This window comes from Trichoplusia ni, chromosome 5, assembly GCF_003590095.1.
Source record: "Trichoplusia ni isolate ovarian cell line Hi5 chromosome 5, tn1, whole genome shotgun sequence".
Taxonomy (NCBI): Eukaryota; Metazoa; Arthropoda; class Insecta; order Lepidoptera; family Noctuidae; genus Trichoplusia; species Trichoplusia ni.
Window position 1 is genome coordinate 12,318,633 of NC_039482.1, and position 22,534 is coordinate 12,341,166.

At 33.9% G+C, this 22,534-nt stretch overlaps 1 protein-coding gene across 2 annotated transcripts in view; it reads left to right on the forward strand.

Annotated features, from left to right (window-relative positions):
- Positions 1 to 22,534, forward strand: part of LOC113494532 (serine/arginine repetitive matrix protein 1) — a 96,463-nt gene that overhangs the window by 4,022 nt on the left and 69,907 nt on the right. The window contains exon 2 of one of the 2 annotated variants that reach the window (XM_026872919.1): positions 13,574 to 13,627. The exons of the other annotated variant lie outside the window; for it this stretch is intronic. Coding sequence (XP_026728720.1) covers positions 13,574 to 13,627 — 54 coding nt within the window. The remainder of the gene's footprint in view (positions 1 to 13,573; positions 13,628 to 22,534) is intronic. 2 annotated transcript variants of the gene reach the window in all.

Consider the following 22,534-nt stretch of genomic DNA (forward strand, 5'->3'; position numbering starts at 1 on the left):
ATAGCGGTGAGTATTAAAAGCAAATTAATTGATCATGATGCACCTAAACGTGATCTACTTATACATTTTGTTGGGTCTGTTCATGTTTTTATAGTTTTAAAATAAATAGCAAACATTTAAATGATGAACAGGAATATTAAGCTATAAAACCGTATAAAGTTAGAAACAAGGTGTTATAGTAGAATAATTAGCTGACCCGACAAACTTCGTACCTGCTCATGATTTGCCATAAAATAATATTATGACCATAAATTGGGATGGATGCTAACCTATCTTTCAAGTTTAAAATGCACACGGTGTGCTTATTTTATGAAAACCGTTATACTTTAAGGATTCCATCGCGGACAAACAACGTGGCAAGTAATTTATATATGGACGAACATAATAATCCCAAAACTAACAGCAAATGTGCCAACATTTGAGACAGTCTTGCAACAAAGAGAATTTTATGACGGCAAGCCGGCTTTACATCGTTATAAATTCCACATGGCACATGCCACGGGCCCGAGTGAAGCATGCGGTCTGACCAGTCCTACGCCGGGCGCCCTAAAGGTCACTTCTTATCCGTAGGCGAATCGCTTGGGACAGCGTGCAGCGAAACTTGCAACAAACGCTGGGATACCACAGGGATGCGTTCTTGGGCCTTTCTCAATTTTAGAAATGACGTATTTCTATTATGTAGTTAGAATGTACCGTATATCTGTTTGAGTTACGTTAAGAAATTTATGAATATATTTTTGTTGATAAAATGATTGCAATCTTCGGAGTGTGATTTTTTAGGTTATATCAAAAAAAGTCGCCCTCGGAATGTCTGTAATTGAACACAAAATATACTATTCATTGTAATAATTATTAAAACTACTAGACACCTCATAGTAATTCATGGCTAACGGTAGTAACAAGTATTCGAAATTAAACATATACATTTAATAACATCGACGCATCTTGCGCTTCTAAAGGTCAATTGCATTAAGAAGTATCGAATCAATGAGGTACTCAATAAAACGCATTTGATCTTGCCAAGTCTTAGGAACTGCCTTGAATGCTTTTAATAAAGGTTCATTACTTTGATATTGACCATAGATAACGTTATTATCGATAAAGATAATTGCGAAAATATTATAATGGATATGTTTGTGCATATCATAGCACTCTTTTAGATAAGTGGAATTATTCAGTTAGGAGAAACTAAAAAATTCCTCTCTATAAGAGATTTGACTGAAAATAAATTTGACGTAACCATACAACATGTTTGAATGACGAAGTATTAGCTCTGATAGTACTATGAACAATAATAGTTACTGTTACAACTCTCTCACTCAACATACAGATTTTTCGTAACGCATACATAAATTCAATGTCAGGGCCACAATCCACAGACGTTCTCAAACATTTGTGTAAATATCGAACTGCCTTAGACATTCTGATTATTTTCATATATCTAGTACTTCAGCGGTTCAACTAATGCCAAGATTATAGGAGACCTTGAGTTGTCTCTTAAGATAAAATGTCTCTGAGATAACCGGGATAACGCTGCCAAAATCACTAGCGATATGGATTTTCTTCGAATGTATTTGTTTAGTTGGCTTATAGTCCACAGGTGAATGTGCTTGTCTTTTATTTGCATCAGTGTGTACACAATGTTTGTCTACAATTGAACTGAGTTCTTTTTCATCATGATTAGTTACAAAGGTAGGTAAATTGAAAACGTAATTTTAGATTTCAATAACAATTTCTGTAGTGATTGTGTTTTGTATCTTATTGCTGTTACTTTAAAGTTTAATTTTGTGGGTTTTAGTTTGCTCGTTAAATGAATGGTTCGCTTCGGTATTTCGATTGACTTAATTGTTTATATAATGGCTGGAGTAAAGCGTTATCGGTTGGATTCTTGGATTTTCGTGTTTGCACTTGTTTTTAGAAGAGCGTATTTTGTAACGTGTATGACGCACTGTCTAATGAATATGCTTTTTCGTAGATTAGTGATTTCTGCATACGATAATGCTTATCATTATCAGATCATTTAAATCTATGGAGATGACATTTCTTATCGAAGTCACGTTGATATTCATATGCATTTTCGTCTTCGATGCTTGTGTTTTTTTTTTATTTTCGTTTAGATTGTTTATTATTTTCATTTGTATTTCGGAAGATATTGTAATAAAAACGAAAAGAAGCGAAGTAACGACCATGTTAAAATTAAAGAGAACATTAAAACCAAATATAATTACAACATCCGTAATGTCTATAATGAGTAAAGTGTAATAAGTTTAAAAAAAAAACAATAAATTTAATCTGAAATAAGTGCGGGACAATTAAGGTTTTAAACAGTTTAAATTTTTATTTTCAGTCTACAACTAACCTCCTTGGTTTAATACTAGGCTCTTAAGGTTCTCTTAAACGATTTTACATGCAAAATAACTAAGTAATAAACTAATAATAACGGACTGTTAGTGCCATTACTCTACATATGGTAATTTAAAAATCCATTCAATACTTCATGGGTCGACCTCGTTTTAAATACCCATTGTGCGTATATCGACACTTATAAGGCCCTTGACACACTATACAGCAAGCCCAATGATCATTTTATTACGAGCAATAGAAAAATAACACTAGTTTTAATACTTTTACGTAGTAACCTATATTTTATGACACAAATACGAGCAATCGTAGTGTAGAGAAACATGAAATCATGAACTTAATCGATTGTGCAATAAATCGATTTTGAATCGAATCGAATAGAATCGATTCTTAAAGTGTGCTTTTATAACTATTGTCGTGACTTACCTTAGTGTAAATATTAAAAACGGAATTACTTGAATCACGAATAATTGCAATATTTCAAAGTTTGGAGAAATTTGTTTTGAACAGTTTATCTAAAAGGCAGTTTATTTTGCTAAGACATGACCTGATTACCGCCCTATAAATGATCCATTTTAATAAATAAACGATAATAGCACGCAAAACAACAATGTTTTATATGTAAGATAAAGTAAATAAATAATCCCCTTGAAGTCTAGACTGGTTTATCAGTCTTAAATATAGCTTTATACCAGTTCAAATATTATTAAAATAAAAGTTTAAATTACTTGCAGCATAACAGTTCAACATGATTATTATTAACTGAACAAACTAATGACTCAAAAATTTAATCAATAGTAAGACGATATACATAATATGTCTTCATATCATCATAATTTTCATTATTTCATCAACAAAAATTCTGATTAATTCACCTTGACACGATTCAATGACACGTGCTGAACGTTACAAAGGCGAAATATCTTAACTTCCTCTCTTTGTAAACATATTAAACCTTATTAATATTACGTCATACTTTTAACTGTAATATTTTACCGAAGCAACAGCTGATACTACTTTTCTAAATGATTTTATTTTCGTTTACTGAGAATTTGGCTAAAAAATGTCTCTTCAATTAACAATGTTTCCGAATATTTTAAATACGCAATAGCCTACGTTAACTTCAATAAAAATAGCAATATTTTCAAGTACTAAAATAAGAAATTATTCCATAGTAAAAATTACTGTAGATACTTATCAATATTTTTAACACTGTCTGGAAATAACTGCTATACCTCAAGTTTTTCTTTTTCCAAATATATAGGTATTATCGGTTTTACATAAAATTAGATAAAGTGCTCACTCAGGCGTATCAAAAGAAATTTTTATCGTATTCGCTTATCGACATAAGCATGTAAATACGTCACTTTTAATCAGTGCATAAACCTTTCCTGTGCAATATAAATATATCAGCAATACTAAAATTAATGTTTATTTATTTTTTATCAAGATTTATGTATTCGAAGGTACTTTTTTATACTGTGGCGAAATCTGATTAATAATTTGTGGAAAATGGTCACAAGTCATAACATGCTTGTAGCTTATAAGTGACCTGTAATTTCCTTTATTTTGAGATAGATAATATTTGAGAATAAATTATTTTACAAACTTTTTATTCAATTTTAGATGATCCGGCTGTCAGTTTTAAAGATTTACATCCAATCTCTTCAGTTGAATTCATTTTAATTACTTTAGAGTGTAGACGTAGGAGGCATTTGTCCAGCTGTGGACCTCGTTAAGCTAAATTGAGTAGTGAGTATTGGTTTACATTGACTACCTTCCAGTAAACTGCTATACGGTTATTAGTATGGGTTGCAAAATCGAAGATGTATCTTTAGGAATGCTCATGACCTTGGCAATTGAACACCATTGTTATTTGAAAGACGATCAATTTTGTAAAGAGACAGCGATTCTGTGGGGATACATTACAAAAGTATTTTACTTAAATCCTTGACATTTCAGAAGATTGCTATGGTTTGAAAAAAAGCGCTGTTATTGTACTTCATGTATAGTGTTCTGTTTCAATTGACAGGGATAGGTAAACAATGGAATTATAAAGGTGTGTGGCATATGCTTTAGTTCGCATATGAAAAGGCTAATGGTGGGATGAACATGTGCTATGGCATGGTTTACTGGATCAATATCGATAATCGCTTTAAACCTTTTTTTATTAAATAATTTATCTGAGGCGGTTTCTAAACGTCTCTGGAATCTAAAGAAATTTCGTATTCTCCTAAGCATAGCATATTTTGCTTAAGAAAATACGAATAGTGCCACCTTTGATACAATTTCCTTTAATTAATCGGCAATTGTAAATAGTGGATTTAAGACCCTGTCCCTTTGACGTCACTGTTTTTGCCCCACTACCATATTCAACAAATCAAATACTTAAAAAAAATATCATCCACAACAAGCATATATTTTTCCGACAAAGCGCAGATAATTACGAGGATGCACAGACAGAATATCGATCAACATTAAAGTGTCTAAGGAAGTTATTACTCGCTCACAAACTCTCTCGGAAATCGCATAGATTGTGCGCATCGAAAGCGATAGGCCATTTCTCCGCGACGATTTATTGAGCAGAATGAATACGAGTTGTCACGCACAACTAGGTACGTGTAGAGTGTAGCATGTTAGATGAAACATATTGCTTCATTGATACTTCAGCAATTTTATATCTGGATTAGAAAGGAGTTCTAATGAAGTTGTTAGAACCCCTTTCTCCTTCAGATGAAGAGGACAGAGGTAGATCCAGAAGACCGCCCATATATTCTATAGTATATACAAGTAGTTCTTTTTTAAGTCAATAATTTTGCTCAGGAAGTGGTAGTCCCATTCACTAGTTATATGTCTGACCTTGGTCTTTAATTCATTAAGTGTGTATATTATCATAATCATACCCAACCCAATTATTTTGCTTTAAGAAATGGTGCTAGTTCCTCAGAACTTTTGGAATGAATCCTAAAATATATTAATGCCCATCTATGTATTAGGCAAGTGAGATTGAAACGTAGTTTAATACGAGCATTTATTTAACTCTGGCATCAAATTATTTTGATAATGGCTAGCAAAAGACAAATGTGACACCAGTTTCAACGTCACTGATTCAATAAACGTATTATTGACATACCTAGAACACCATTTTTAAGAACACTCTTATTGTTATATTAACACCAAACACACGTAATTAATATATCCAAATTAACTAAAATGTCTCGTTCTGATTCCATAATACGATTAGACGGAATTAATTCAGCTCCGTCGCGATACACTTAAGAGAAAGGATGTCACTGTTCACGAGATCCGAATGTTAATACGGAATACCGCAACTTATGAATCAGGCATTAGTTAACACTACTTGGTTCTAGATGTGGGAACCGTGTACTATCACCTTGTAATAATGTTCTTGTTGAGAGAGAGACAATGCGTGTCGTTGGTTAGTGTGCGCTGTCCTGCTTACACAAATGTCATCGTCCTTAAAGGCTGAAAGTAAGAAAAACACAACAATCGCTCTTTCTAATGCGCCTTTCTGTCTCTACACGCAATGGATTGTTACTTTATTAGTGCAATGAAGCAGACACTGCATAGAGCTCTTAAAAATGATTTGAACCGAATTCAAAAAGGAGGTTCTCTTCGGCAGTATTTTGTTTCTTTTTATGTTTGTTGCCTCAAAAGTTTGGACTGAATGAATCAATTTAACTTGAAATAGCTGTCATTTGGTTCACTGAAAATTACATTAAGTTTAGCTTTGTAGTTTTTTGTTTGAAGTTGTATGTTTTTGTTCTAAAAACAATATTATTTTCTCTAATAAGTGACGGTTCTGGGGACAAAAAAGATTTGAGATTAATAGACTTAAAAATTCGTAATAAGTGTGCTGGTATTTAGTTTTAGACGGTTTTAAAGGTTAATATTGCGTCAGATGCAGTAATTAGCCGATGACGTATAGATGCATCATCTGATAACATTCATCATCGTTACCGGAAACCTCTTATTTTTTAATGATACGGCTTGTTAGAGCCAGTGAGCCTTATGTATATTTAGCTTATTCTTCTGAATCAACTATGTTGATATTAATATCATAAAGAGGTTTAGTAAAGTTTGTAACTCGTGACGTAATAGAATGTAAGGTCAGGAACTACTGAACCAATTTTGAAAAATTAAAAATTAGTGTTCTTTGTGAGGATGCTGGCTAAATATTAACCCGTACATTATTACCGCTGTAGTGGTTACTTGTCAACAAGTTTTAATATTGAAAGTACTCTTTAGATTGGGTTAGGAATTAGTTTATATTTTAAATGTTACCTGATTTGATGTTATTGGTCCAGTTTGTTAGAAATTCTAAATATTATTTTAATACTAATTAGAGTGTCGACTATTCTTTGATGTGTTTCGATAGTAAATCTTCATTTTGACACATTTATGACAGCTTAGGATGATTTATTAGACTTTGCAACAGCTCATATATTTGTTATATGACTTATTTTAGGATTAGCGAATTGAATTCCAGTTTTGCTTTCTTTCGCAGTGTTTATTATTACGTAATTATCTTTGGAATGCTTTTAAAAACAAATGACTAATAAATTAAGTAAAATTGTATTTAATAAAACGGAATCAATCTAGTTTTTTTAATAACACCAATAATTTAACAGAGCCAAGTCAATTGTCAACAGCCATATGTTTTTACCACAGAAAAATAAAATATTTTTATCGTTCAGTCTTTGTTTACTATACGTCTCGACAGCTTTAGTAAAGGTCAATGACTACACAACGTAATCCAAATTTATTCAAAAGATTTTAAACTATTTGGTATATTGTATAAGTACTGATTAAATAACTGGTGAATATAGATCTTGTTCGTCTAGAGATGCGGAATTGGATTCAAGGTGAAAAATATTTTGATAACATCTTTCCCAGATGTAGGTAATATGACGTCAATAGTTTGAAATAATATTATTATATTATAAGGTATAACTACGTAAGAGAAGATTGTCTGTTTACCTTAATAATGATGAAAAATACTTAGGTATCCGAAAATAAAAATTAATTATAGGGACAGTGAGTGTTCCGCCCCGTAAGGAATATCCAATAATTGTGTTAGAAAAATGCTTCACAGAATACGAAAAGTGACATTTTAATTCAATTTCCATTAAATCATCAGCAATTGTATATAATGGAATAGGAACCTAGATCGTTACAAAACAGAACCACGATTGCTTTACCGCTCCAGAATACGTCCGCGGTCATGTACAGTCTCCATCAAAAGTTTTCCTACGACACCAAGTAATTTGGTAATTCACAACAATTGGACCACAAAACTTGATAGTGCCTTCGTGCAGTGACGGTCTCACGCCCGCCTGCCAATCAGGACGAGGGCGTCTGCTCAATTGGTGACACATTGAGACCAGATTAACATGTGTAGGTGTGAAGGGCGAAGGGATAACCTGCAGTATTATTAAATGAATTAGTCGATTGTTACAACTTGTGACATATTGTTGTGTAAATATAGATTTACATTTTTTTTAAAATTTTAATTCACTTCATAAATAAATAATTTAATTGTTTAGTGTCAAAAAAGACATCTTTATACCTGGCAAAGTCGGGAAACGTGCTGAAAAGGCTGGCAATATTGCCACATTGAATGGCAATGCTAATTCTAAATATGGAGCAGCCTTTTGATCACGGGTAGAGTCGACCAAGCGCTTTGCGGCTTTTTATAAAGTTGTATCAATAATTTTCTTATGGTTACTAACTAAGGCGGATAAAAATCGAAGTCTGGAAGGTTTAGTATTCAACAATAGAATATGAAAGTATTGGTATGGTGACATAAATACAATATAGAATATCGGTCCTTTTTATTACACTGAATGAATGTATCCGAATTTAAACCTCACTTATATGGGTTTAGTTCCAGGGAACAAGGAGGAACGGTTTATCAATTGTCGATACGAAAAATAAAAATAATTACTGTTGCTTTCAATTCTAACGTAGCAATCAAAGTTTTCCTACCAGACATTTTTTTATAAATTCCTTAATAATCAAAGCATATTTTTAGGAGTCTTGGCTTGTCATTCAGTTGCTATTATTTTGAGTAAATAAATTTCTAACATGGCTCTCTAAATTTTATCAAAGAAATTCTAATCGAGAATAAAATTCTGTTATCAAAACAAACCTTTATAAACCTGATCTCATTAATAAAAGTAAAACAAAACACAACCTCATTTCACGTGCATCGGTGTTAGAAGCCGTAGGACTTGCAGCAGGCCAAGCCACGTAGCTAAGTAGTATATCAGATTATACTGGAGTGGACATGCAACTGATTTATATACTGCAAGGCTGCAACATAGTTTAGAATACTGTAGAAAAGTTTATTAATATTACTCTATAAATCAAATTTTAAAAACAATTACTAAAATTATGCTGCTAAGTCTAAGTTTAGCGTGGCTACCTGTGTCACCTCACCTCACGTCACGTTTACCTCACTGTGCTCGCCGTGTCGCGGGCTCGATTCCCGCGTAGCATTTGTTTGATCCACAAATGCTTGTTCTGAGTCTGGGTGTAAATGTGACTCAAATGTTTCTGAAACCCTCACGACACAAGGATTCGAGTTTCTTTTTATAAATGATCACATTTCGAATGCCGGTAGGTAATATATACGACTCCAACGACTACCTATTTACTAAACAATTATAACGGTGAATGTACAAAACAAAAGCGGTTTTTATTTAATCCGCCTCACCAGAATAAATGTAACTAATATATTTGATAATCATTATAAAACAGCGTTTAAAAATCTCTACTTTAAGATTTACGATTTTTTACTCACGCAAAGTAATTTATTGTTTGTTAATCTTAACAGAAGTTAACACCGCTGATCATTGACTCTACGTGTTACTAAATGACATTAATATTATTCATTTATTATGATTATCAAGCCAAAGTATCTGCATATCACACGTTACGACTGAAATTAATTAAGCAGTTCTAAATAGGATGCATAGCCAAACTTATTTCACTTTCCTAATTATTTTTTACCCAAGAACAATATTCGTACGGATTACAAAAGAAATTCAGCAAAAATTAAATCGTTATGCTATCTTCATAATTAAGTTATTTATTTACTTAATAACGGTTTGACTCGCGACTCCGTCAGATAATTTTCCATAAACGTGTGATTAACTCGAAGACGATACAATTTAAATTTTGAGTGACGTAATTTTTACTGACAAGTGATGTTCCTAACCCAGACTTCGAAACGTTTCGCTGTTGAAATCTACCTGATGACTATACCCTATTATAAATCCGCCTAACAAAAATTATCATACAGCCATTAGCCTTTCATAAACCAGACGACCTTATCCTCTTAGAACCATAACAATAATTACATAAAACCATCACCTAATCTATGTAATAGATAACAAGTGACTCATTGCAGTACATATCTCACACTACCTCGTCTGGCGCACAAAACAAAAGAACAACAATGGTTCATAGATTACAAGCAGTTAACAAATCGTGACAAGTTCACTTTGTATCCTAGAGGCAGCTCAAGGTTCTGTCGCTCGCTTTTAAAGAGTAAAATTTAATTGTAGCACAGTTATTATGACGTCATTAGGGTATATACTGTTTTGAACCTTTTAAGACTTAATTCAGTAATCTTGGTTGGTTGATTCAAAATTTTCTTTTTATTAAAAACTTAAGGATGATATTTTTTCAAGAAATTATTATTTGTGCGCTGCCATACACCGACACAAAAACGCGGATGACGCAGCACGGCGGTACAGGTTAAGTCAGTAAGACTCTGACACTACCCATTTCCTCCACGAGGATTCCTCCCGCCTTACCAAAAAAACACTTCGTTGATTTATTCCAAAACTCAAACGGAATTCAAAAATGCCAGCTTCAAAAGGACATAGGTATACAAACTCTTTTTACATGAAAACCTTCTTACACCAGATCTTATAACTCGCCTACATACAGCATCAAGATCATCGGATGGGAGTAATTAACGTAATTGCCAATAAGCAAGTTGACCAGAAAATTGCGGGAAGCGAGGCATTTCCCTAATCATTGGATTAGGTATTACTCATTAAGGGTTATGCAGTATCTACCGGCAATCAAGATAGGTTATCTTGAAGTAATTTTATCTGAGAAACGATAGCAGAGAGATAATATTCAGTAGAAGTTGGTTTTGTATGAAAAATGTTGGACTTCCCTTTGCTGAATAGAAGTAATTCATTTAATTTATGTCCGTTTTTTGTTATTATAAAGACGAGGAAAAGATATATCGGCAATGAAGTGTCAGTTACAGAGGCCTTTCTTTTCCTCTTGAAGGTACTATTGCTGTTGTGGAAACGAGATGCCGCTCTACGCTGTGTATCGAGCTGTCGCGCTTATACAACTACATGTACTAAATGTAAAAAATCACATTTCTACATTGTCTCGGATCTGGGTGTTTGTGGTACCTTCGTTGTATCTGAATTCAATAACACAAGTGCTTAAGCAACTTACTTTGGGTTCAGAAAAATGTATGTGATGTTGTCCGCATTAAAAAAAACCCTTGTATACAGTGACGTTGTGTTCTAATGCATAACAGTTTTCACTTGTGTGTTACAGGCACACAAATTAATCAAATGTCAATCGCACTCGCACATAGCACTACGTGGGGTGATGAATTGAACGCTCTGTATCAACATCACAATTGCCCAATTTGGAGTGTATTCAATAGTCTGTGAACTTTACCCGCTAACAAAAGAGGATCCATTACAACAAATACGAATGACCAAATATAATTGGGAGTCTTTACAATGAGAGAACGTGTCGACTCGCCGACTAGAAACAATTGTTGGCGTAACATTTAATTTCATGGATATTTTGCGCTTACGCATACTTCGGCTATCAAAGTTGGAACGTTGGCTAAATTGCTGGTTGGTTGCGTGATTTGAACGAAAAGAAAGAACATTTAAATTAAAAAAACGAATTCTTTTTTCTTGCAATTGGAATACGAAATTCGTATTTCAAATTCAATTTTTTTAGTTAGAATATGGAACACTTTTATGTTTTTTCTTTAATATTTTTTTATGAACATTCGATATTTGAAAACCTGTTTCAAGATAGATGTTTATAAACAAAGCTGTAATTCGTTTTTGCGTAACTTTGAAATGATGACAGATAATTACAGAGCTGTCAGAGATTCCCAGTTGATATGAGCGAACCCTAAATAAGCACAGTGCGTGACGTCAATAAAAAAGAAAAGAAAGTACGCAGTAGTTTGTTCTATTTAATATGTTAATGTTATGCAATAGAAGAGAAACGTATATAGCCAACCTTTGATATACCATACTGGTTTCACATTAAGGCAATAACGCGACGCACATCAAAAACACATTAACTGCATTCGACTCCTGCGCAACGATTTTTAGTTTTACTACACATGTATATTTTATCACATACTGAACCGGTTTTGCGCATCTTGTGAATGTTTCGAAAAGAGAACTTGTCTTAGTAAAATTCAGTCACGTTCTGGAGCCACTTTTACACATACAAAAAAAAATACGAAAGCAGCAAAAAAAACAGTGCATCTGAAACTTTTTTTGCAAGGAGTGCCAATGTCTCTTGAATGTTTTGTCAATATTTCTTTTTCTTGCATTATTTTTTCTATACGGCATTTTAAACAATTCCGGAATAAATAAACATACTGTGCGTAAATAAAAAGACTAGGTAGGTACTTATGCCTCCGCACACCGCGTACTATGGCACACTTTCGAATAATTACGAACGCATAAGAGCAGGCCTTTGTTTGTATCTAGCGCGATTGGTACGGCCTATAACATAAATGGAAGGAAGCGAATTAGCATGCGATTGTGGAAAGTAACGTTCACATGCTTCACAGCTAATGACTGAAAACATTTAGAACTTGAGAATGGACTACTGTGGAAATAATTCTAAGTTTGTAAGTAGAAGAATGTTTGACACATTTTTAAATTTTGTCTTTTTTGCCGAGCCTAATAGGGTCGACAATCTCTTCAAAAACAACGACTTTTGAATTAAGGAGTCGAATCCTTGTGTCACGGAGTGTTTCACAATTATTCAAGTCATATTCACAAAGACCCCAAACTCGGGACAAGCTTTCGTGGATATCACAAACGCTTGTACGATCGAACCCGCGACATTTTAATGACAGCAATATACTTTTTCAATATTAATAGACTACCTAATTAAATAACCAATTAACATCTCTATAAGTAACGATTATCCATAAAAAAATGTGGGAACCATCGACACAGTTCTGCTAACGGCTCTCTATTTGCAAGCCTCTCACTGCACTACCATCATCTCATAAACTAAGTTCTTCTTGCAAATGTGGGAGGGAGAAAGAGCACTACACGACATACAGCGCCATCTCTTTTCCACACCGGTACTAATCTCAGTAGGCCCCAGATCTTAAGCTTACTCATAGAATTTACGACAGCTCAACGGTATATTGGCATACAAAACTATTATATTACTAACAGTTTTAAATGAGTAAATTTCATTCGTAAAAATTCATTCGAATGAATTACTTACGCTCGATTGCACATCGATTTGATTTTATATCGATTTAACACGTGATGAGCAAAGATACCATTTAATGTTGCCGTAGGCGTTGGCAATGAATCTAAGTAATATTTTGCACAGTGTCCAACACTATTATATTATGGTAGAGGCGGTGGGCGGGAGCCTTAATTTATATTATAGTCAATAGGTATCAAGAAAATACCATTGAATATTAGTTAATTATCATTTTAACAATATCTTTTAGGTAAAACCACACAATATTATGACCTGTTTTAAGTTTTGGAGTAACATGAATTTAATTTGCGGATCTTTATGTCCTATGTCACTATTGTGCAATTCGCAGATTCATTGTTATTTATCTAACTTAGGCCCAAAGAAACACGCGAATCGGTCGCATTTACAAAAAAATAACGATTGAAATCCAACTCCTAGTTTACGTAGGCTCACAACACACCATGACAATTATTTCGTTTATGACAATCACATCCTAAACAGCATGAAAGTTTGTTTTCCTAACTGCACTATTTGTTTGGCTAAACACGCTTCGAACGTAACAGATTTGCATCCCTGCTGAAACATAAAAACAATGAAAAACTAAATATTTAACTTCAAGAAAATAAAAACGTGATAAAGACAAATCTGTTATTGAACGCAGGAAGGAGGGCAAAACACATGGAAACGCCACCAGCGATGATAGCCCACAAGAACGGTAAGAAACTGTTATTTAACTCAAAGAACTGTTGTTATATTTTTATAAAGATTCGATCTTCATAACTGTTTTGTGTTGTTGTGGTCTAGACTGCCTGTACAGTGTAGTGGTTTACTAACCAGGTGGATAGGAAACACGAGAGCTACGGGTGAAACCGCTAACTGCCGGCTTCAATTGAGTTTTAACGTAGATAATGTTGTTTTGGTCAAAATGTAAGGAGTATTATTAAAAATTTAAGACAGGTTGATTTGATTGACTAATGGCATTGTGAATCAAGTTTTATTAGACGATATATCTACAATAAAGATAGATCGTCAATTAAAATGACAAATAGGATAAAATGAAAAAAATACAACTCTCCTCAACTTTTATACGGTTTGGGTGACTTTTATCAAACTTGTCTAAGAACACTCGCACAGAATTCACCCTTAGTACAAAATAAACAAAATTATTCAACCCGTTCGCGAGCTATGATGCCATAGACAGGCAGACAGACAAGTCAAACCTATAACACCCCTCTCGATAACATAATGATGGTAGAAATATAAACATAAAGTTCATTAATATTATCTCAACATAATATTTTCTCAAATCGCAATAAATCTTACATCAAAAACTCGCATTATCAACCAGAAACTCGTAGCAAAAACGTTTAACGAACAACAAATAACCATGGACCGTTTGTTCTCCGATCAGATACAGTTTCAGCTTCCCATACCCAGGCCATTGTGTGCAGGCACCGTGACTGTTCCCATGTGGACTTCCAGAGCTTTCCTTCGTTATGCAATGTACTTGAAGATGTACTGGAAGATGAATAGCAGTAGGTACTTCCTATGTTTTTGAGTTACCCCACGGTAGCACCTCGAAAATTCTCACTCCTCAAACAATTAGTAACTAGCTTTTCGCCCGGTCGAGGTCGGTTATATCGCGTTTCCAAGAGATCTTCAAAAGTCCGGGATAAAAACTATCCTATGTTCTTTCTCAAGGTCAACTCTATCTCTGTACCAAATTTCATTAAAATCAGTTCAGTGATTTAGACGTGAAAGCGTAACGGACAGACAGACAGAGTTACTTTCGCATTTATAATATTAGTAGGGAATTGAGCAGTGCGAATTTTTGAAATATTTTACGAGGAATCCTGTTTAATTAATAAAAGAGCCAAAAAGAAGGATCAATTTTAGTTAAACCTCAAGAATAATAAGACAGAAGAAATAAAACGATGTTTAAAAGTAAATGATTTTTTTTTAATGACTCCATGTCACTAAGGAGTTAAGTCTTTGAGAAGCGGTATTTTCCAAAACATTCTAATCACATGCACAAAAACACCTAGACTTGGGACAAGTTTGTGGATCGCACAAACGCTTGTCCTATGTGTGAGGACCTTAATCACTCGGTTATCCGCCATGTTAATTTAAATTTAAAGTGTGTTCGCTACGTAAAGGTTAGCATTTAGTAATTTGCGTCTGGCTGTTAACTGTCAAAACATTTGCATGTGCAACGCGTGATTTAAATTAATCAAATTTTTATTTTCCTAGAATAATTTGATCAAAACGTTTAAAGCGAACGCCTAGTTATTAACTTGTCAGAGATCATCATGAAAGACCTTGAGTAAGTCCTTTCAAGTCTAAACCAAACACGGATCAGGATGCAATAAGATCCGTAAATATTTGATCTTAATCTGGGTTTTAAGATTATCACATTGCCTTGTGCGTCACGGCACGCGAAAAAGTTAAAGCATGGCGCAAAGAATACAGCATAGTTTAGTAATTTTTTAAAGAACATTATTTAACGACAAATTTTCTTCTTTCTTGTAACTGGCACTTTGTGAATGTTTTTATTTCAAATTTTATTTCGTTTGTTTTTTATTGTGGCATAAGGCAATCAAATAAGGCCAATTGAAATGAATCAATTGGCCTTATTTGATTGCCTTATTCGTTTCAAGAATTGTCGACAAAGTTTTAGTCTTTAAATTTATAGCGTGATCATTTTGGAAATTTGGATACTCTAGCAAATACAACAATTTTGAAACTCCATACTTTATCTGAGTATGGAACCTATTTCCCTTTCTCTTAGTCACTAACTTTTATTTTCTTTAAATGATCGATCAGCTCTTTATATAACCGTTAATTAAACTGTTTGTCAATACGTTTACTATGATCGTGCGTCGTGCGTGTGTGTGAGCTATTTAAAGACTAGCTTTCGCCGTGTCTCTGCTCGCGATCGTATCGTAAGTAGGTTGACACATTTTTCTCTATTTCACAACATCCCACGATATCGTTTTAGTATAACGGACGTCGTTTTCTAAGAAATTTACCTGAGTTAAGTGTTTAGTAAAGAATGTTGTTAAGGTGGAAAAGTTGTTGCATTGTTTCGTATAAAGTATGTAGATTAACTATAATGTATGTATTTTAACAAAATTAGAAAGAAGTTAAAGAGTCCCAGGTAGGCCTTTTTCAGGTTATTTTGAACGAACGTTAACGTAAGCCGCTCCAGTTGCACTGTTCTAAAATGTATGAAAAATTAAATGCTAATAAAAAAGAACAGGCAAAAATCCCATTCGAACAAACGTAATACTATACTTTTAAAATTGGATTAACTTACTTTCAATTACAAATTCAAATATTTTTGAACCAAAAATTCTGAACTACTGAATCTCCTTACCAATGTCATACAGAAAATTTAGAAGAAACCTAAAATGTTGAATTTATCCAAACCCTCCATTTCAAACACCAAAACTTGTACAAATATATTTAAGCGTATAAGTATCTACCTTAGTATAAAACATCCAGTTTATAATAAGCCTCACAATCTACGGTGTTGCCATTTAAGGACAGATCGTGGGCGAACAGCCTGTCACTAATGTTTGGTTACTACAAAAATATTAGTACAACTCATGCCCCGAGCTAAATGTTATACGAAGTTTAGGAGTTATACATTCTTTAATATAACGATGACCCCATAATATAAGACGTGGGTGTTTTAATACGTGAGGATTTCAAATTTCAATAACTGCTTGGTGCTTAGGATCTTAATAACGTATTCGACCAATCCAAATTCGTCTAGAAAAAAGAATTTAAATTTCCTCAATCGTTAACGTCAATATTAGTTCCAGGGAATACAAAAATAGGGCTATGAAAAATAGATCTTGTCCTATTATAAGACCTACTCAATATGCACACAAAATTTCATGAGAATCGGACGAGCCGTTTCGGAGGCGTTCAATTTTATACACCGTGACACGAGAATTTTATATATTTGATTCATATATTTAACGGGAACCCAGTTGACATTTCTAGTATTGCAATCAATAAACATTACATAAAAACAATCGATTCACATGCCTTTTTTTGAAACAAATCGATATAAAAACACTTTCAAAATGAGAAACAGAAACTTCTAAAAAAAACACAATTGTATTTGTTCAATGAAGGATATAGATTAGAATGTAAAATAAATTCTCGATTGTACAAGTATCGATCAGTATCGATAATCGTTATAGTTAGGAAATAGGATCAATGATGCGTGCGCCCGCGCATGAATGCGTTACAAATTACAAATGCTGACAGCATTACACTTTCGTAAAAAATATGCTTACGTTTTTGTTATAGGCGGCTGTGCGTTTATTAGTTGTTTTATTTTGGCTGAAGATAGATATGACAAGTGTATTGGTAACAAAAATATTGGCGTTTAGGCATTGGGTACTTATTTGATTCAAAAAACATTTTAGTACGTCAAATAGATTTTTAGAATTACCGGAAACGTATTTTATGCTTTTATCATGTAAATAATAAATGAAGATGAAACATTAACTTTAAATCTCGTGTGACGTCACTTACCAGTACAATTTTACCGACAAGTGACGTTATTTGCGACTTACATCTGCTTTGATGCGTTTAAATACCTTTTTTTATTTAAAGCTAGATTAATTGAAAAATAAAAACTTATCCACTTGACGGACTCATTACACTATTTTATCAAATACCTACCCAAATAATATACCCAAACGCTTAACTCCAGAGACACCATAAAAATGTAGCTTTTCTGAGCTGTGTAAAGCCAGGCAAACAGGAAAATGTAAAAGGTGAAAATTAATACACTTTATTAGACATACAGTAATAAATAGTAATATTAAGGAAAACGGAAATTAACGCGTAACATGCATTTACCGTAAATGGCTTGAAGTTAAGTTGTTAGTTTAGTAAAAGCATGTGTCTCGTTAATTTCCCGTATTCTTTATAATATAAACATGAAATCTTTCTTGTAGTTAAGTTTTATGTATCCAACTATCATAATTTTATAATCTTTAATGACGACAAAGAACTTCCGGAACTGATACCATATAAGGGTCAATCCCCACTAAAAGAGTAGTGACGCGCAGCGAGCATAAGTTACTATGCGTGGTGCTAAAAGGATTATGCAAACTCTCGGCACCTCAGTGTCTATATAATACTATGCATAAGTAATGCCAGCCTATACTTCCCACTGCTGGGCACAGGCATCTTCCCGTATAGGGATGGTTAGAACATTGATCACTCAATGCGAGGCTTATTTCAGATTCCAATATTTGGAATCCAAGTCCCCTACCGATGTTTTGCCTTCACTGTTTTGTCAGTGGTATCTAAGGATAATTAAAAAAGTGCATTTAACTTTGAAAAAAGTCACACTTTTGACTGCATTGGGATTGAACCTGCAGATCATGCACGAAAATCTATGGATAGAACTGCAAGGCCACCCCGATAATCCCGCTGCCTCTTCTTCTTCAAATGAAAGTGAACTTTAAGTCACGTAGTTAAAATTCAAAATTACTTCAAAAAGTCGTTGCAGCTTGACCCTAAGTAAGCCAAGCTGCGGTTGTCACACGGAAACAAGTTGTGTTCGTTGTGTTACGTCGCGCATGCGCTGTGACAGCCGGTGTGAGCGCATGATATAGGTGTTTTGTAATTTGGGTGCAGAGGTCAGGTAGGCAGTTGTTTAATATACTACCGTGTCTGGTTTGACGTTCATACAACCGCCATGTTTTAAAGTAATATGGCATTTGTGCAAGAGTGACAGCAGTACATGGCGTAGAGCGGCATCTCCCTTGCTCTTCGACGGTGATAGTAAATTATATTTTAAATGTGAAGCAGTAAGGATCAATTCTGTTTTTTCTTTTTTATCCTTAACTCCTGATCCATGTACTAGGAGAGACTCATCATTGGCCTAGCCTTTTATTCAACTATGTTGGGTCAGCTACCAGTCTAACCGGTTTCAGCTAAGTACCAGTGTTTTACAAGGAGCGACTGCCTATCTGACCTTCTCAACCCAGTTACCTGGGCAACACGATACCCCTTGGTTGTACTAGGAGAGACTACAGTAAGAAATAGATGTAGTGTAGGTTGACCTTAATCATTAGTCAGTCATTACGCACTGTACCTTGATGGTTGTTGATCATTACTTTATTATTCTGTTCTACAAAAGAGAGTATATAAGTAAAGCGATATAGTTAGACGAATATTCATTTGGTAAAACTTTCGCGTGACGTGCATTTGTAATAGCTAACATACACGCGGCAACAGGTTGTTTGTCAGTACTTGTACTAGGAGCATGTTTGAAGTGTACAGTCATGATATAGATGTCTTCCAGAAAGGCACCACTACCTCCTGGAGTAAGAAAGTTGGTGTTGTGGAAGCGAGACGGCGAACTACACAGAATAGCTGCATCTCTTTTCAACATTACAAGCCCTTAATGACTGACTTCAAAGTTTGTTATTACCAGCCATTTCTAAATATTCAACGATCACGTTTGATCTACGTACAACTAAATTATTTAAAACGATAAAAAAGCAACTGCTTTCATATGCTTTCTTATTATTAAAAAACGAAAATGCGCATAACTTTCCCTGAAAAGTATTGAACGCAATATTTCTTGAATCAAAACAAAAACATCGAGTATTATATTCAATGCAACATTAACGTAATTCAGAAAGTTTTTATGGGTACGAAGAGAAAGTGGGTTCAATGAACTGTTTGACATTACAAATTTGAGGTTATATTTTGTAGATTAAAGAGCTATGCTGTAAGATATTAAATAACTTAGACATTAATAACTTTAAATAGATTTAACGATTATGACATAACCTCTCTTTTTTTGTATTTTTTTTTAAATGACACTAAATTACGCGGGAAAAGAATGATAACTTTTTTAAACTGTTTTTTTTTCTAAAACCGTTTTAAAAGTAAAAGATACTAATTTAAAACTATATTTTGAGTAAGTGACTTTGATAAGGTCGATGTATACAAAAGTCAATATCGCGAATTTATCGCAAATATAGAGATAAGTCATTGCGTCATAAAATACAATCAGCCGACAACAAATAAACTTTACAGTTACAGACAATACAATGATCTAATAAAAATATATTATCTGTTATAAACATTAGGACTATGAACGCTACCTATTACGCAGATTATATTTGAAAGGATTAAGAAATTATAAAACAAGTATATTTATTTAGTAAATATTAATCATCATATTATTTTTAATTTCTAAGACAAAGATTGCTTGAAAGAAATGCGTATATACGCAAACTATTTTGAAGGATGGGGAATCGTGGAAGGATTTAGGGGAGTCTTTTGCCCAGCAGTGGGTCACTCTGAGCTTGATGAAACACTATTTATCTCATTATCATAATATATCACTCGTTTTTATGCTGCATGAGAGACATGGAGGCATGCGTTCATACCGACTGATCATAGCCCTCTGTAGTAGTCAAAGGGTTAACAGCATAGAAAACTGTTAGAAAACAATACAATGATGCTCATGGAAATTAATAATAATATAAGTATTTAAACGAGATAATGTCCTGATACAGCCTTCACAACGATCTTTGTGTATCTAGATACTATTAGTACACATATTGAATCTCTTACGCACCAAATCACGCAGTAGCCTCAATTTGTATATTACAGGTAGTGTTGCCAGGAAAAATAATACCCATATTAATGCAAGTCTGCGGTTATTCTGCTAGCATTCACAATACAGTTACGAGGTTCGAGACAATCGTGTAACTGTTTATTTTCTTTTTATTTACGCAAAGAAAGTATAAATGTTTATTGGTCTGTGATTGAAACTTTAAATCATAGTATTGGTTTTATTTAAATTGCATGTTTGATATTTAGCCTTTTTCGTCGAATATAATTTGCGGTTGAACCTATTTTGGTCATTGTTTGTTTTTTTTTTATCTTTTATATTTATTTGAAAATTATAAAATATACACTCACTCAGCACCCTACATTACAATTATATATTATTACGTAAGAACTTTGTCTATTCTTTAAATAAACCTTGACCCCTATATTTGTGTCAGCAGTTTTTGTCAAAGTAGTTACGCTGAATAGAACAAAAAATCTCATAGTACTTACCTTGTACACTAATTTAAAATATTATTCGACTTTCTCATAAGTCAATAAACTTTATCATTTGAAGATTAAATGGTTACCGCAACCTTGAACTCGGTCGAGACAGAAAATTCGTCAGCTTCATACCAACCATAATGAACAGATTACAATAATAATGAACGATTGTCTGCCGACCGTCCTTCGCCACACAAAAGCTCAATGCACGTTTCGGTGCACGACTAACAATAAATAAAGCTTACATAATACTTCAAATGTATAACACATTCCATTCCACTCCTACAAGATGGTTTACATAACAGAGCGTTAGTGACGGGCGTCGACTAGTACACAAACAAGCCTTGCTCTTGACATGCGGTCACTCGCTACGCATATTAATAGACTAAGTGATTCACAATTCACATCACTAGTTAGTACAACCATATAGTTTATGAGTCGATCGCGAGCAATGAAAACGAACGCTCGCCTTTTGTCTTCAAATCAAAATTCGAAATTCGAAATAAAAAATCGACTAAGATGTAGATGTTCGCGCGTTTTAGTGATGTGATCAATGTGCAGTGTTGTGAATGTTGTGATAAATGTCGGGTCGGCGCAGACTAGGCAAGTTGCTCGGTTATTTTTAATATTATAATTAATTGTTGTAGTACTTACAGCCTGATAAAGGAAGCTTTGTCTGGCATACGTGCCATATTGTTATATTGAATGTGCTCATTATATGTATTTCCCGCTGAGAACAATATTAGTTCTTGTGACAAATAATATTTACAATACTTTATTATACTTAACTCATGTTCCGCTTAAACAGCAAATTCGTGAAGTCAGCAATACTAAAACAACAAAATGCGCAAAAAGCAACAGGTCGCCGAGCGAATTTGTGCAATCTAAACTTTGATAGCCAATCAAAAAACGATTACCTCATTGTTATCGATAGGTCGAATAAAATCGTTATCTTAAAATGCAGTCGTGTCGTATTATCTACTCTAATCATGAAGCGGCTAGCTTCGGCCGTCAGCATTCCTCGGATGCCAAGCGGTATCACGAATCAGTTGCCATTACATATAAGGAACCGGTTCCACATCCTTTGAGGCCGTGTCTTTGTTTGTATGTTTTGTACGGAATGCTTTGCCGGTTTGTGAAAGCTCGTATTTACTTTTTTAGTGCACGTTGCACGTTGCCTTTGCCTTTGGCAGCCATGTTTGACGTTTCAATTGGCGGGAAAATGCAAAACGTCAAAGTGACATTAGTGAAGAGAGAAAAGTTTAAATTCTTTTTTTCTATAGTTAGTAGGTATCACACGGCATCTAACAACTATAATTATGATATGAGTAGAGGTGCTATAAGCCAGGAAATGGGCGGATAATTTACATGAATATGATTGAATAAATTTCCTACTTCCGTTGTTTCGTTATGGAGCTTTGGAGGTTATGTCCATGTATATTCATGAGTGCAGACGAATCGATGTGTTGACCTAGACCCTGGACATTTGGCAACACTTTCTTTAGTAATAAATATG